Source organism: Hesperophylax consimilis, chromosome 6 (genome assembly GCF_061612785.1).
Source record: "Hesperophylax consimilis isolate HC1 chromosome 6, BYU_Hcon_1.0, whole genome shotgun sequence".
Lineage (NCBI taxonomy): Eukaryota > Metazoa > Arthropoda > Insecta > Trichoptera > Limnephilidae > Hesperophylax > Hesperophylax consimilis.
The window spans coordinates 5543628-5561350 of record NC_142841.1 but is presented as its reverse complement, the minus strand read 5'-3'; the positions used below and the strand labels follow the sequence as shown (position 1 = coordinate 5561350).

Sequence of the window (17723 nt, the reverse complement as noted above, 5' to 3'; positions counted from 1 at the left end):
ACCCCCACTTCAACACTTATAATATATTACGTTCACCCATTGTTTTGTAATGTCAAGTTTGTATATTTTATCCTGAGGAAGGAACAGTTGTTCCGAAACCGGTCGGCGTATATAAAAAATACAGTGGTTCACACAAAGTTTTGATTGAAGGGTAAGGCTCTTGAGTTGCAATACGGAGGTAGAGGGTTCAAATCCCGTAGTGCGCAAGTAAATTTCATTTAATTAATATGTATTATTTCAATATTAAATGATTTAAAATAATATAAGTTATATTTGCGACACATTCCAGAGTGGAAGATACTCTTAGTATCGCCCTGTTGTTAGACCACCATTCAGTATTGAAACGTTGCTTGAAATGGCTTTAGCAGTGTTTGGTGACCAGATATGAATAGTCAAGTACCCCCCCCCCCACCTACCTCTTCCCCATCTTCTTCCCCTCCCCACTACCTTCAGCCTCACAGCATACTTCAAAGGGGATGTCATAGTCTTATTGTTTCCAGACCGTTGGGAGCAGCTGGGACAATATTGTTTCATGTTATTAATTTGGTCGCTAAACCATCGAGTTTATTGAACGGAGTATTATAAATAGAAAAATATCATTGCTTTCAATATAATGCTAACAGTCCAAATTAAAATTGTTAGCGATATTATGTTAAAATGATTCTTATCAATGTGCAAGCCGTAAAAATGAAAGATGTTGACAATGTCAAAAATATCAAGTATCAATAAAACAAAGATGGTGGTACCAAGTTAATACTTACTAATCTAAAGAGCAAATGTAGATATCCACCAATAGACACAAAATATCAGCAACTTGCTAAACGCCTTCAGGAGTCAAGATCAATCCCTCGGCCAACCTCGGCTCCCTAATCGAATGAAAAAAAAGTCAACGCCAATAAATAATGAAATGTTCGTGTTAATGGTCTCGTCAAATCCAGAACGAGGTAGTTCCCGGCGGCAATAAGCCACTTATCATAGCCTATTCAATTGCGTCAATAATAATAAAGGCGTATTGCTGATAGCTCGATTGTAGTATCTCCCTTATTCTTATAAACGACACGTGTTACAGAGTGAGAGGTTTGAGAGCTCTCATCAGTAGGATTAGATATAGTCACATGAAGGATCAAGTGTCAGCCACCCTAGGGACAAAATAAGTCAAAAGTGCCGTCCATGAACTCACCTAGTTAAGACAGAACGATCTGAATACCACAGCATCCGTTTATCTAGACAAGACCTGATTCTCAAGAGCTAGGTAAGGTTGATCTCATTTTGCAGCGCTGAATGGACAAAGGCATACTTATTACTTTTTCTATTTGAACTTCAATTGTATATTTCTTGATTGAATGAACGAATAAATTAATTGATGATTGAAATACAAAGTTTTCCAATAATAGGTGTTATTTTGATATTCAATCGAAAAGATCAATGGTTTTGTTGCTTGTGTGGCACGTAGCGCCGTCTTGTTGAAAGTAAACGTTGTCCAGATCAATACTATCTAATTCCTGCCATAAAAATCATTAATCATCTCTCGATAGCGCAATCCATTCTCCGTAACTGCTGATCCAGCCTCATTTTCGAAAAAGTAAGATCCAATGACTTCGCCGGACCATAAACCGCACCAAACAGTCACACGTTGAGAATAGAGAGACCTTTCAACGATAACTCTTGGGTTTTCCGAGCCCCATATGCGACAATTTTGCTTGTTGACGAAGCCACCGAGGTGATTATGGACTTCATTACTCAAGATGATTTGCATTTGATTCACTCAAGTGAATTTTAATAATTTCAATGCGTTGTTGAAGCGTGTATCGTTTCATTTTTATTAATGGCGTAGTTTCTACTTGTCAAATGTCACAAAATGACAGCTTCAAAAGTGACATCTACCGAAATAGCGGGCTATTCAAAATAACACCTCTTATTGGAAAAGCCTGTAGAATCATGGATGTGGAAATGAACCCACTTCCCGACATTCGATCGAGCTCTCTTGTCAATGACAATGCACTCTGTCAATTGATGGCACCATGGACACACACGCGCATACACGCATTTTTTTCTGAAGCTGGATGACACTGTATTTAAAAAAAAAAGGTAGTTAATATACGAAACAAATGTGAGTACTATCCACTTAGATTTCGGTTAGGTGTTAGCGGTGCTGACTGCAGTGATTGGGACAGAATTTTAACTGTACAGTTTGAATTCACACACGTCAACTATAATCACGGAGTGCCTTGAGCCGTACAATCGCATCGAAACATTCGTCTTGTCCAAACCAATGTGTGCACTCTCGCCGATTATTTATCGGAATAATCCCTTAAACGTATTCTATCGCAACTATCGCAATCCAATTCAACATAACGAGTGCTACCGTACAACGATCACCGTTCCAGTGCTGACAGATGATTCTCGAGATGCAGATTTCGTTCGCCACCCGGTAAGCTGACTGTGAATTAACCTTACAAATTGTGTTATCGCATACGCCTTTCATAAGCCATAGGCTTTATCCATGCTTTATCTGTGTGGAATAGCCCTTCAAAATACGGCTATCCCAACCCTTGTTCGTTCCTCGAACAGGTGGGGTACAGCTAGTTTTTAATAAGAAACAACCGGCAACGTGTCGAATTTTCGTAGGAAAGAAATACGAACATTTAGAATTTCGTTTACGCATAATCAACCGCTCAAATTGTGTAAAAAGAATCACGGAAACGTGTTTTAATAAATGAACTCAAACTAAGATACCACAGGATATGTACCTGTTTGAATATAGCCTGTTTACATCTTTCAGCATTCTAAAGTTTCAGGTTTAATTGATCAAATTTTATTGAGCGAAAAAAATTAACGAAGACTTCTAATTACTATCTTGTACAGCTTTGTTGGAAGAGGGTTCACAATATGCTTACAAGTAGAGAGTTCATAGTTGAACTAAAATTGAAAAGTCGTAACTCGCAGATAGACAAGAAATAAGAAATCGATAGAAACGAAGCGAAGATATTTTTGGCACAATGTCAACCTGTAAAAAACAATGTTTTTTTTACTATAAAATATTTTACGCTTACTTTTTTGGTTTGACTGAGGAATGAATCTTCCTCCGCAGAGAGACTAAACCGCGCTGTCACTTAACCCAAATCCTAATTGGATGGCACCGAGATGCATTTCGGTGATTAACTGCTGTAAATATTCATAATGTCATTCAATTTCAGAGAAATGCGTATGTATGCGTCAGTGCCACCAAAAGTTGGCAGAATGCTTTGTCATAGATATCGAGTCTATTTGATGAGTTTCAGATCAATCAGATGTCGGTAAGTGGGTTCATTTACATTTCCATGATTCTATCTAATTAATTAATTCATTCGTTTATTTGTTCTTTCTTCCAAGAAGACAAAATCAAATAAATGTATTTTAAAACTGTGCTAAAATTATGGAGAATTTTGTAGTGCGTTTTTACCCTGAAATATCTATTTGCATAATCACGATAATTGAGGCGTAACTCTTTCCATTACGAAATGAATTACGGCAAAGTTTAGTGTTCGCAACTCCATCGTAGTCATATTAGCGAGGTGTTTGGAATAATCCAGACGTTCTCAGCGTAGTTACTACGCCGATTTGGTAACTAAGTACACTTTACAACCAAATTGCCAACATTCGAAGTACACAGCGTGTAATGCGTATCTACACAATTCGTAAAACAAAATAACCTTTTTGAACTGTATCTATTATAAAAATAATATAACTGTGTAGTAGTTGTGTGAATAGTAGACTTGACAGCTCGCAACAGTCACTAAATTCATGCGCTATGGCGGAATAAAAAGGTTATCTCAGATACGGCTATCGTCTTGACAGGATTGAGTGGAAACGGAACACACAACAAATTAACAGACAGGCGAAATGCAATGTGGTCGAGTCAAAACCGGACTTCGCTACACAGATAAAAAATGAGTATTATTAATTTATTAAGATTCTCTTAAAATTATTCATAATCCGGATAAAAACGGGATTTGCAGGCCTTAATAAATGAAGTAATATGTTTCCCGTTAAACTTTTAGTAAATGACGAATATATTAACACGATGTCGGAACACATGTTAATGAAAATCTTAATATTTTTGCATTTCGTTATTATGTATTATCAAGGCAAATGTACGTGCATGAACACGTGTTCCGATATATTAAGAATTTACTAAAAGTAAAACGGCTTGTATTCCCGCTATCAACCGAAATACCAATAATTTGAAGAGGATTGCAATATTCATTTCTCTCCGTGTACACTCAGTGAATTAGCATGGTACACATTTTACACGGAAGTTTTAATCCATTTCGTAATATAATACGCAGGAGGTCAAAATTCCCCTCAAATTCAATTCCTTTTAAATACCCTCACTTTGAGACGAGATCCTAACGGCCGTTCTTCCCAATCCTACTGATCAACTACTGAGCCGAAATTTTGGCTCAACACTGCTCAAACGCACAACTATGCTCTTTCCAACGGAAAAGTGACAACTGAGTTATCAACCAATTTAAGGAAGCCAAACTACTGGATTAAGGTTAAACGCAACGCTCGTTGTATTCTACGTGTTCACAGATGGCGTTAATTAATTAATTTGATCAAAATTCGCTTTTGCAAGGTATTGCTTTACAGTATTAAGACAAATTCTTTGTTTGCGCCCTCATATACGCAATATGAATATGAATAAATAGTTTTGTCCATATAAAAACTCAATTCTATCGAGAAAGGCATACAAATACAATATTGGATTGAATCATCGGTAAAATATTGTATTTGTGTGTCTTTCTCGAAAGAATTAAGTCTTTAAACGAACAAAACTGTTGATTCATATTCATATTGCGTATATACGGGCGCAAACAAATGATTTGTCTTAATACTGTAAAGCAATACCTTGCAAAAGCGAATTTTGTTCAAATTAATTAATTAACGCCATCTGTGAACACGTAGAATACAACGAGCGTTGCGTTTAACCTTAAGTGCTTACTACTTGCCTCAGTAAATGACTACTTATAAAAAGTGTCAACAGAGTGAAACATATTTGCGAGCCCAAGGCACGGTGGCATTAAAGTCAAGCTAATTCTTTATTTTTAACATATTTCATACGCTTAAATATAAAATATCTTTTTACGTATTACAGAACTTAAAAAAATATATACATTAATAATAAATACAATAATTAATTCGTCAATGTTAATTTAGCGTTGAAAGTTTTAACTTTGATGTCATTTTATTGTCTATGAAAGTGGGCATGGCCACTTATGATAATCAACAGTAAAGATTTTTGGAAACAGGCGAATCGAACGTTACTGAATAAATCACTTGGCTGATCGCACCCTGAGATTGATCGTTCAAAATGTTGGGAACAACGGCCGTAAGTATTCCTAAACACAATCTTTGGAGACATACAAAGGTATATTTTTAGCGGATGAGTTACAACTACGAATTAATCAATTATCAGCCACCAATGATATGTTTTTTACGGTTATAACGGCTCCATTGAGCAGGATATGTAGCAAGGGCGAAAGAAATCCGACCACCAATTAGATAGCAAACCAATGGTGACCAGTGGCAGAGGTGTCGGTTATCCAATAAATGGTTCCCGCGGCGGCGATACCCTTATACACGCCTCCCAAATTGCAAGATTAATGTTCAAGAATTATTTTTCTCTGCAATGAAGAGAAAATGAAAAAAATGCAAAGAAATGTTAGAGGAGCTAAACTTTATAACGGTGAAGCAAACTGACGTATAACCGTCGTTGTTCGGGATTGTGAATGATTTGGAGTAATGTTTAGAGGTTGTGAATTCTAGAATAAAAAGCGACATTTCTCTATTTTTTATAAATATAATTTACGTATATTACACGTATGTATAAACCTTCCGGAAGAAATTCTCTTAATGATAGTGAAAACCATATCAAAATCCGTTGCGTTTAGGAGAACTAAGGGCACCAACAGACAGACGCGGATGGCGACTTTATTTATACTTTTTACTAGCTGACGTGGACCCGGTGTTGCTGGGGATTATCCTTAGCAGATAGACATAAACCACAGTGGACTTTCTGTAGGCCTTTTTAAGATATACAATTCGGTAGGTACTACATTAATTTGATTTACCTCATAATGTTTAGTCAGCATTATCAATGTAAGCATCCGAAAATATATGTTTACGACTTATTACAAAACATCGACTTTTCTCTACTTTCTATAAATACAGGGTGTATCAGCACTAACCCGACAAACTTTAACCAGCTATTCCTTAGCACATTTGGAGTAAAAAATCTTATGGTCACTTTGCTGTCCGGTAGCATTTTTTTTCAATTAAAAACAAAAAAAAATAAAATTTCCACACTACATCATTGGCATTGGTTTTCGTGTTAAACAGCTGTTATAAGCAAGTATGTCGAAAAGCGTCTTCGCTCTTTCGCACACACTAAATAATAATAGTTAAAAATGAGACGAATGGTGCCGTGCCATTTCGTTGTCATTGTAAAAGTGCGCCAATATAGGTACACACGTGCATTATTCAACGGAATTCGTATAAAATATTGCCAGATGGGTTTTCAAACTTTGACAAAGGATAAAACAGTGGTGACATGTGGTGAAAATATGAATAATATTATTTTTATTAAAAAAAACGTTACCGGACAGCAAAGTGCACATAAGATTTTTTACTCCAAATATGCTAAGGAACAGCTGGTTAAAGTTTGTCGGGTACGTGCCGATACACCCTGTATAATATGCATGTTTTATATACATATAAACCTTCTGGAAGAAATTCTTTAAATGATAGTGAAAACCCTATCAAAATCCATTGCTTTTGAATCGGGCCGCTAATAATAACTCTCCTTATGAAGATGGTGATAAGGTTTAAATTCCCGATCGCCGAAAAGTGGCTTTTATTTTGTTTTGCGGAAGTTCAAGCTGAAAAATATTTAAACATTTTACGATCATTTTCTATAGAACTTAATTAGCTACGTTATAGAAAAAAAACCATAGCCTAAAAGGGCTTCGTAAGTAGATTCTGATCTATAAAGCGGTTTGTATGGCCAGATACTTATTTTTTTCTGGGCTTATAAAAAGACAATAAAAAAATATTTAATAATTATTGCCAAAGATTGTTGCGGCCAAGATGTGTTCTACTCGCAGAATTTAATTTAAGCACCTAAAACATTTTTAATCGAACAAATTTTCAAACCAAACACACCTGATTTTGCATTCGCCAATGTATTTATTTTATACTTAAAATTAACACAGGGATGATGTCTAAGGAACTGAAAAGAAGAATATATTACCATCACCAGATACACGGACACGGGACGAATAATGCAAAGCACATTAAAAATCCAATAAGGATGAAATCAAGATCCCAGAAATCACAAGGCCCATATAATAAAATGACTGAGATTTAAATATAATTAATTAAAAAAAGTATGTCTTCCTGAAATATTGATGATTTGTGTGTGATTGAATATAGGTACTTCAATTTAAAATATTTAAATATACCTACCCTGCCCTACTAAACCTACCCTGATGTATGGAAGTGAGGCATGGAACTGGCAAAGAAAGGATAAAAGTAGATTAAATGCTGTTGAAATGAGATCCCTGAGGCGTATGTGTGGTAAAACCATGTTTGATCGTGTGAGAAATGTGGAGATCCGCAAAGAGTGCAAGGCCGATGTAAGCGTAATGAGTAAGATTAAGAAAGGGACGCTTAGATGGTTTGGGCATGTAGAGCGAATGAGCGAAGATAGGAGTGTAAGGAGGATATATGATGCACATGCGAATGGTAGCAGAAGTCGGGGACGCCCGAGGAAGACAAATGAATTAGATACTCGAGTCGGGCCATGTCAAGAGTCAGAATAATAGAAGAGTAAAAGAATCAAGAAGTGTGTGCCAAGACCGATTTATTTGGCGGTCCGTCCTTTCTGCCTACCAATGCGGGGAAACTGCTTGATGTTTAGTTAGTTAGTTAGTTATATTATGTTTGCGAAATAATGTTCATTTTTTCATGTATGTATGTTTCTAAAAGTATTTGCACACACGACGATGTGAGCTCACTTAAAATTAATAAATAAAAATAAATTAATTATAGTCTCTTCCTCTATTCCCTTCGACTAATGAAATTTTCCCTGTATTGTTTGCGCATTGGTTCTGCACTGTTGGGATTGTGTGTTAACACTAGTAACCACATAGCATTGAACCAGATATCACGCATGACTAACGCACAGCACGGACAATCGAAATTAGTATGTTTGATGATTTAATTAATTACGTGATACATATTACGTCAATTCACACGACAGCTTCGTGTTTCAGGAAGACAGGCGGCATGCAAATCACTTAGAATTACAACGGAGAACTCCGAATTTGTATTGGTATAAATAACATAGAAGAAAAATAAAAGATTTAATATGCGCATTGTAAAACAGTGTTTCATTTAAATGACAAATGCCACAAAGCCGTGTTTTCTTAAACAATTTAATTGAATTCAACGAAACACTCAAATGAATGATAGAAGTCTCAGTAAAAACCTTGAAACTGTAAATTAATGAAAATGAGAAAACACTTGCCGAAAAATACATTTTATAGCAGATTTTATATAATATGATATTTTACTGCGTAATAGGTGTGAGCGAGAAAGTGTTCGGGTGGCGCGATTCCGTCCCGTTCTAATTTTAATTTGATTTGAATCCCATAAATATAGACGGATAAAATAATATTTTTTACATAAACTCCATACAGGAGGCCCTGAGGGTCTGTGTCATCTTTGGGGATGCTTTTAGGAAGGTATTTTTAATAAAAGGAAGGAGAGGCAGTTCTGGTAAGAGGGGTGGATAAGAATCGGTCAGTGCATCTGGGAGTGATGAACGTATGTATCCATCCCTCCCAGTGCAAGGCGATGGGTTAAGAGAGTCTGGCCGGAGAGGTTAAAGGGTCTTCGCAATCGACCTCATCCGATCCGGCCCGCCACGCAGTTGGTGTGCAGACGCATTTGCCACCAAGACTTGGACAGTGTCATTTCCATGAACTCTGGCACCCCTGCTAATTCTTCAACGTAGCGCACCACTTAAGGTGACCTATGGCGGATGTGTTGGTTTTCCAATTAATGGTTCCTGGGCGGCGGTAACATACCCACCTACAAAATTGTAAATATATCAAACGAAAAAAATTGTTACATAGTTTTCTTCACATTTTTCAAACTGGTTAAAAAATAAAGTAGAAATTTTCATACTCTTCAAAATCGTGTAATTCTCATCAAAAGACCGTTTTAAATTCTTTCTAATAGAAAAGGGTTTTGCTTGTGCCCTAAAATACAAATCATTAAAATATAATGATTTGTATGATACTGCTATTAAAAAGTTTTTAAAATTCCCTGTTTTAAAAGGCATTCTTTTTTCTCAGAGATTCGGAACAAATTTTACAATGAGGAATTTATTTTACTGACACGTCGGTACTTTAAACTCTTAATTCGTGACAAAAGGGGTAAAGTCAATGACGTAACAATATATCTGGACTTGTTATTGTCTCACAAAATTAAGATAAGATGTGAAAGTAAAAAACTCTCTATGTTTCTAGTAAATTCTTAATTCAAACGTTCTTCATGTATGACAAAGAAAGACATTAAAAAATATGTGTGTTTGAACGAAATAAACGATAGGACCGCGTTTTCGTAATTAAATGTTGCGTCGAATGGCCGACCAGGTACAAGTTTGGGCGCCTTGCGGTTTTTGAGGTGTCAAATGATTAAGTCAATGCCCTGCCATAATAGAGCAATGACAGTTGAAAATGGCAGTGATTGTTGTTAATACTGGTCATTATTGTTGATTTGTGTGTTGTATTACCGCAAAAATATTAATATTAAACAGTGAGACTATTTTAAATAGTGAAGTTTTCTTAGCGACAGCAATGAATTCGTCGGCCTTGTATTTTCTTTATCGACGCATAAATTCTTCGGACAGGAAACAATTATATTATTAATAAGTAAATAGCGTGTATTTACGCGGCGCGTGAAAGTTTATTGATAAAACTACGAAATCGAAAGCACTACGATTGACGTACTTTTTGCTTGCCACTTTGAGATATATGCAACGCGTCTATGTACACTGTAACGTTATTGGGTAAAGTACTAAGTTAGTGTTTATTGTAAGTTTGTATTTTAATGGGTACCTATGTACTCTATCAGCCAAAACGGCTGATAAAGGCTTATTAAAATAATTTTTTCCAGAAAATCGTTTTGGCATAGGTAGGTAATGACTTTCACGGGCCTGCCATTGTTGAAAGTTCATAAATCAGCTCAATGGTTTTAAAATTATTCACTAGCCACACTATTTACATCTTCCCTCCAATAAATCCCTCTGTCAAAACCAACTCGTTTGCTTTTGTTTTGACAAATTAAAAATGGAACACATAATGTTGAGGAAAATCTTTTATGAATGTAGGTAGATACCTTACCCAATTTTATAATACTTTTTTGTACGTACTTTGAGTTGGAAACAGATTGAGAATCATCAGATTATATTAAACACAAACACGTTTTCATCCCCTAAAAATGGGGTGGTTTTAACAATGTTGGGTAGTTACCTACTGTACCATAATTTGTCACATTTGCGCTAAAAGGGGGTCAATTGACATGACGTCTCGTAAAAATAATGTTTTAATATATTATTCCATAAAACATAGTTAGCTAATTAAAATATATCATAGTCTATCGTAGAGGGCCCAAAAACTTCCGGAACAATTTTGACAGCTGCTGTTTCGAGATAATCAAGTGGTAAATCAGGATTGTATGTGGATCTCCACTTGAGAAAAATTGTAATGTGACACCAAGTCGCATTTCTGGTGAAATGACGTCACTTCATCATGTTGTTTTTTTTTTAATATCTGGACGAATGAATAATACGAGACGAGGAAGAAATTACCTAAAATTCTTCTTCTTCTATTTTCAACTCCTGATATAAATTAAAATTTCGAAGGTACGGTCGAACCCGAAATTTGTGTTTCCTCCCTGGTGCAATAATTTCTGCTATCGTTATAAATACAAGAACGTCTTCCTCTTTGACAGCGAAACACTGAAAGCACAAACGTCTTTCTCATCAAACATCTACAAAATTATGATAAAATGTATCTATATGTCCACGCCTACCGCGCCCCAATGTTTCAGCAAAGGGAAGAGACGAAATATGGATGAAAACAAAAATGTTTGTTCTAATGTTTGACGTATTGTTTGTGGAACCCACTTAAAATAAAAACAAATTAAAACCCAACCTAACCTCGCCGATGACTACTCCCCGTCGTTACACCGCGAGCTCCGTGCGAATCTTTTGTAAAAATTATTCTCGCAATAAATTCACTGTCAGCAACAACTGAACACCGATTTACGGATTCGGAAGTTCCGTTAATCGCGAGGTTATGTTCCAAACTCGCTGACGACAATAGAACTTTCTACATTTCTACGTCTAACAACGCGTTTATAATACGAAATCTCCTTACCTTTTTCCACTTTTGAAATAATTTCCCAATTACACCACTTGAAAGCGAAAGTCAAAACAATTTTAAGGTCAACACACACCTTTTCAGCTTGAAATGTCATTTACACAATGAGCTACGGAGCTTGTAAAAATCTATTTAACGGCCAACAATGTACAAACAAAACACCATTTCAATTATTCTGAAAGAAGAGTGTGGAAATTCGGACAAAACCGAATGAATAACTGAGCAAATTCAAAAAAGTGAAATGGAAATAGGTGCCCGAATAAAATATTACTTTGGAATTTGCACAGAAATTTAAAAATCTCTTTTCATAAATTTGTAGCACGTTTCTGTTTATTTAATTTATTGCGCGACTTCAACCCTACGTCCCTTTCGTAATTTAAAATTGAATGGACTCTCGTGGCGATATTATTGTAATAATACTGTAATATCGCTGTGATTTTACAATCACGTTTTCATTGTTATGATTGAACGGTTCCGAGGGTCATGACTTGGATCTCATTTACAGGGGTTTAGATAGATTCAATGACCCTATGTGAAAAGGGACAGATGTACCGAATTGTCACACGAGGAATATGTTAATATTATAATAATCCCATCATTTGACACACTACGTTGAGTTCTAGATACACTGAAGGGTACGTACACCCTTTCTTCCACTTTATTTTTTTGTCTCCTATCTACTAAAAAAAATGATCTAAGTAATTATTTTATTAAAATCTTGTTAAAAACTTGATGGCAGGCCATTTCCTAATACAATATTAGTTCATTCAGATTATATCGGAACATGTGTTGATGCAGCAGCACTTATCCTGATAAATATAATGACGAAATGAGAAAATATTTAATTTTTTATGAACACGTTTTTCGACATCCTCATACCTCATAGTGATAGTTTGTTAGAAAATCTGTCAATTCACTAAGAAAGTTTTCTCCGTGTGGTAATAATTTTATCTGTAAAAATGTTTGTTTATGAGGACAGCGGAACGAAATGTTGTATGAACATGTGTTCATACAAAAACTGATACTGTGTCATTCTGTCATGAAATGTATTAGGAAAAGAACACGTGTTTACGATATATTCTGAATGACTAATATTTTATCAGGAATTAGGCATGCTATCACTTTTTTAACAATTTTCCATTCCGAAATGTTCCTAACCTAACCTCTTAACAAATTTATTTGTACATATTATGTTATTTGAGATCACTGTGCGACTATTAACTAGGACAATTTTGTCAGGAAACATTTTAACTGGGAATTTTGACAGGGAACATTATTTTTTACGACCACGTAAAAAAATAACTATCAAGGTTAACATACATTTCTTCACCTTTTACGTAAAGTACGGTAAGTCTCATTTTTCAAAGCAGGGATTACTACTAGTTAGCGTTTTTTAGCATGAGAAAGGTGAAAATTTATTCGATATTATTGAATTTTAGCACATTGGTCTGATGTACGAAAGTGTACACATACTTAACGTTATACGCCTCGTTTAAATTCAGTTAATTTTTAAGTAAAATGATTGAGATTTACTATATGTGTTTAGTTTAGTGTCACTAATACTCATAAAGCTCCTTTTTAACCAGCGTTAACAATTATCGGATCTTTAGCGAGTTTTTCGTGAGAAAATCATCTTAAGGACGTTTGCTACGCAGTTAACCTTCCTCTATCCATCCTCCTACAATAAGGGTTTCCTATACTCATATTCATTTCTTCCTCTCATTTAAATTCCCTCTACAGCCGCAAAGCATTCCCAAAGACACATAATTCATCTTTCGTCATGATGATTAGGTCCCCGTATACCCAATGTTTACCGATTTAATACAAGTTTCTGGTTAACTCTTTAATCTTTTAAGTTCCAAAAAAATTTATATGTTATTTTTTAAGATAATATCCATACATTTGTTTTGCCGAAACGTTAATTATACGAAATTGCCTCGACAGAAAAAAAACGCAAAGTAAGCTCCGAAAATTATTAAAGAAACCCCTTTTTGTTCTCACATTATTTAATATGCTATAGGCATGAAAAAAATAACAGTGTATCTTGCAACCAAAGCATTTGCCGAGAGATTTTAGCTGTATTTCAAACGAGTAGTGTTTTATTAAATATTTTCACAATTTTCGATTCATTATTTTCGTTCCTCTCTCTAGCATTCGTATTAACATATCTCCCTTTCAAACAATCTTTGAACGCTTACTACGGGGCCTTGAATGACTCATGACGTAAATTGGAAAATTTAAATTGCATAAGTAAAAAATATTGAACAATTGACTTACCATTAATGTTCACTCTTACACTGCCATGAGATTGACGAAATTAATTTTTAAATATTATTTTAATCTTTGAATATTGCAAATAAAAATGTCACTTTTTTTCTAAAACTTTCACAGCAAAAACTAAATCTATCACTTCATGGTACCTTCGTTCCTGAAAAAAAAAATCAATATTAAAAAAAAACCAAATGCTGCATTGTATTTTTGGTAGCTGATCTTTTCAAGTTACAGGACTAAAATTGAAAACAAATATTTTTTGTACATTAATTTACTGAAGCTTTGCAGCTACTTAGTGATTCTCATCAGATTCTTGGAAGGTTATTTTATTTCTTCAGAAACTTCAGAAGTCTTCGTCAAGAATACTGAGCATTCAAAAACAGTTTAATTTATCTACTAATATTCCGTTTTCATCAGAGAGCCCTGTGGTACGAGTTTTTATTAAAATTTTTAAGGTTTCTCCTAAATTTAAAAAAAAAATTAAACCAAATATTTATATTTTTTATTTGTTTTTGGGGGGTTATGCCGTGTTGCGCTAACTCCTTTTTTAGCCAACGTTTCGGACAACGTTACAGTGTCCATCATCAGGGCAGATGTGTCACATCATAAATAAATATGATTATAATTATATTTTCTGGATATTTATAAAATAATACATTATCTCATAAAAAACTCTCCTTTTTAAGAAAAGTCTTAAATTAAACACGAATTATCTACTAAAAACTGCAATGTCAAATAACAATATTCAACGGAGAAAAATGAGTATAACTAATTTATAATTAGTTTTTTTTTCTTAATTAATATTAACTAAAATTTCTGATAACGGAAAAACATACAAAAACCTGAATGTTTTTTTAGACAAATGTATTACAAACTTTAATGTCACCTCATTTTTTATCGTTCTACATAAAAATAATTTATTGGTTGATAGTCCGGTATTGCTAGAATTGATAAGCTTCCACATTCCACAGCGTAATACTAGAAGTAAGGATTTATTTCAGATAAAAAAATTTGGGACTAACTACCATATGTATTCCTCTTTGCCCAGAATACTAATGGAGGGAAACAATAATACCAAGTCGTGGACATCTTCAATTTATCTTTAAACAACTTTAAAATGTTGTTAATGAAGCAATTCAGTTATATACAATAAATAATGTATATTTCTTAATATTCTTATGTATAAGCCCCGAAAAGGGGCGTTAATTAATAAGCAAAGAAAACTAAATACAAATTTAAAAAAATACGAAGTTATTTTTTTCAAATTGCGTTTGGAACCTTTTATTTCGTAAAGGTGCACATTTTAATTCTTCTGTGGTTAACTTATAAAATTAAATATAAAGCTTATTGTTTTCTCTTTCTAACACCGTTTATATCACATTTCTCACCATGACAGTAAGGGAGATAGAACAATTTCTATGATACCATATTGTTGTTAACAAATACAAATTAGCCTGAAGGGTTAATTTATAAACATATTGTAGCCATTTAAAATTCGAATTAATATTTTTGTCATAGCTATAAATTAAAAACCAAATATCAAAGAAAGTCAATTAACTCAATGAATAAAATTGCCTGACATAAAAATTTATAACAAAAAATTGAATTTTTCTAAATAAGAAAATGTTTTACCTGCAATATTTGTTTCGTTTAATCAAAATGTTCATCAAAAGCTTGCTAAATTTTCGATTAGATTTATAATTTCACAAAACACGGTTTCCCGGAAAAACTCTTGGCCGCTACAGAAATACTGGTAATTAGATCGGAATAATAACTGATAAGTACCGCTTCCCGGCGTTGTTGATCATGTACTAACAGCGAATACGACTAACGTGTAACGCTTAACGTGTCCTAATGTACGCTAGTGGCAAGTAACGCGCGGAACTCCGCACTCCTTACTCCGGTCCTTGATACTAAAGCGCGGCAAAAGCGTCCTGTGGCGGGGATGCCATCGCATAAAATAAGTTTGGCGAAAGTTCCCTTTCCGAGGTAAATATCCCCACATCTCCCTTACTACGAAATGGATCATTTTTACAGTCAGTCAGAAACGGGACGTATAAACAAATGCACGGGCAGATGAAATACAAAAAAGCAATAATTGTTGATTGAAATACTAGTACATATTGAATAAACCGACTTAGCTTTGTGGTTCATCACGTATTTTTACTAGGTAAATATTTTCAAGTTGTATGGATATTTCAGGCGAGTAATTAATAATTTAGTAAAATTAAACGTTTTATGCTAAATATACAAAGTAAGCAAAGCTAGCAGTCCACAGCGGAGTGCTGATACCTACCCTAATTTATGACAGAGATACGTGGAATTGGCAGAAGAAGAATTACAGTATACTAAAAGCCGTGGAAATGAGATCGCGGTGATGTATGTGTGGTAAAACCAGGTATGATTGTGTGAGAAATGCAAGAATGTTGAAAGCGTAATTAATGAGTAAGATTAAGAAAGGGACGCTTAGATGGTTTGCACATGTAGAGCGAATGGAAGAAGTCGGGGATGCCCGAGAAAGACATGGGACGATCAAGTAAAATGAATACTTGAGTCGGACCATGTAAAGAATCAGAATAACAGAACAGTATGCATGATTTGATGTAGAATGTGAATAAGGCAAGGAGAGTGTATTTAAACCGAATTGTTTGGTGATCCTTCCTCTCTGACTACCCCTTCAAGAAACGGCGTGATGGTTAGTTAGTTAGTGTCTCAATAGTAAAACTTTACCCTGTTTTTAAGTTTTAAATTACCTTAAGTAAGGAACATTTTTCCATCACTGTGGGAATTTCCCTCGCTACTGGTATCTTTATTGGACAAAGTTTTACCTCATCGAGACTGACAACTGACAGTAAATAGAGGCACCAAGTAAAATAATTCATCTCGTTTCAGCTTAAGTAAAGTTTTTTTATATTTCAGGTGAGTATTAAAATGTGCGATTAATTATGTTGAAAGCTTCGACAGGATTCAGATTTTCGCTTCCAAGCCTCGACACTTTGTAGAAAGGGCTTCTATTAAAATCTGTTCTAGTTGAATCTTTTTGAAAATAGGGTGAAATGGAATGATTCCCCTCTTTTTCTGTGCTGCCTGCCATTTTGATTGACATTATTAGTTGAGCGAATTTTCAGCAGTTTTAATGACTAATAAACGCGTTGGGAAGAACATTAATCTGAAAGTTATGTCCCCATTGAAATATGTAATTATTTTTAAATCGTCCTTAATCGCTGAGTCACGCTTAGGCTTTTATCGTGTTCAATAAACGGGTGCCTACTTATGCCAGTTTTAAAAAAAAAATCTTTATTTCACCATGGAAACGAGACGATTAATATCGTTTTTGAATGGCACTGACACGCGTTGTTTCGTAATTAGTTCGTTTTTACGATAATCCAGAAAAGGGCGTATTTTATTGATTGAGCGAAGAGTCCAGTTTTAACTCGACCATTTGACATTTCATCTGTGTGTAAAGTTGTTTGTTATCCTGACTGAGTTCGCATGATCTTGGTTCCAACTACGAGCTGTCAAATCGGAATAATCAATTTAATATTAGTTTGATTAGTAGAAAGTTGGTAAAATCCACACGGTGAAACTCGCTCAAAGCTCTGAAGAAATATCGTGAATAATACAAAATCTAGTAAATCAAACAATAATTTGCGGAAAATAGTGAATTGTAAAAAAAATAAACCATTATAAAAAAATGATTAATTAAGAAAATAATTAAAAGACGGTTTTGTAAGCTAAAAATCTGTAAAGTATGCTTAAACTCTTTATTCTACTTTGTTGGTGAGACATGCAATTTTTATCTGGTTTTATAAAATATATAATGATTAATTAAAATAATGTTAATTTTTACATATATCTAGGGAAAAAATACTTGAACAGCCTACCCGAAAATATCAGAACAATAGAAAACGATAAACACCTACTAAAAGCAATTAAAGAGAAGTTCAATGAAAAAATACC

At 34.5% G+C, this 17723-nt stretch overlaps 1 protein-coding gene across 2 annotated transcripts in view; it reads right to left on the bottom strand.

Moving 5' to 3' along the window:
- superdeath (Suppressor of ER stress-induced death) overlaps nt 1–15643 on the bottom strand; it is an 87312-nt gene extending 71669 nt beyond the window's left edge. Inside the window, exons 1-2 of one of the 2 annotated variants that reach the window (XM_089632328.1) lie at nt 15396–15643; nt 13770–13920 (exon numbers count right to left, since the gene is read on the bottom strand). In XM_089632328.1, the coding sequence (XP_089488454.1) occupies nt 13770–13772 (3 nt within the window). In that variant the 5' untranslated portion in view covers nt 13773–13920; nt 15396–15643. The remainder of the gene's footprint in view (nt 1–13769; nt 13921–15395) is intronic. The other variant, XM_089632329.1, reaches the window with a different exon arrangement.
- Between the last annotated feature and the right edge of the window lie 2080 nt (nt 15644–17723).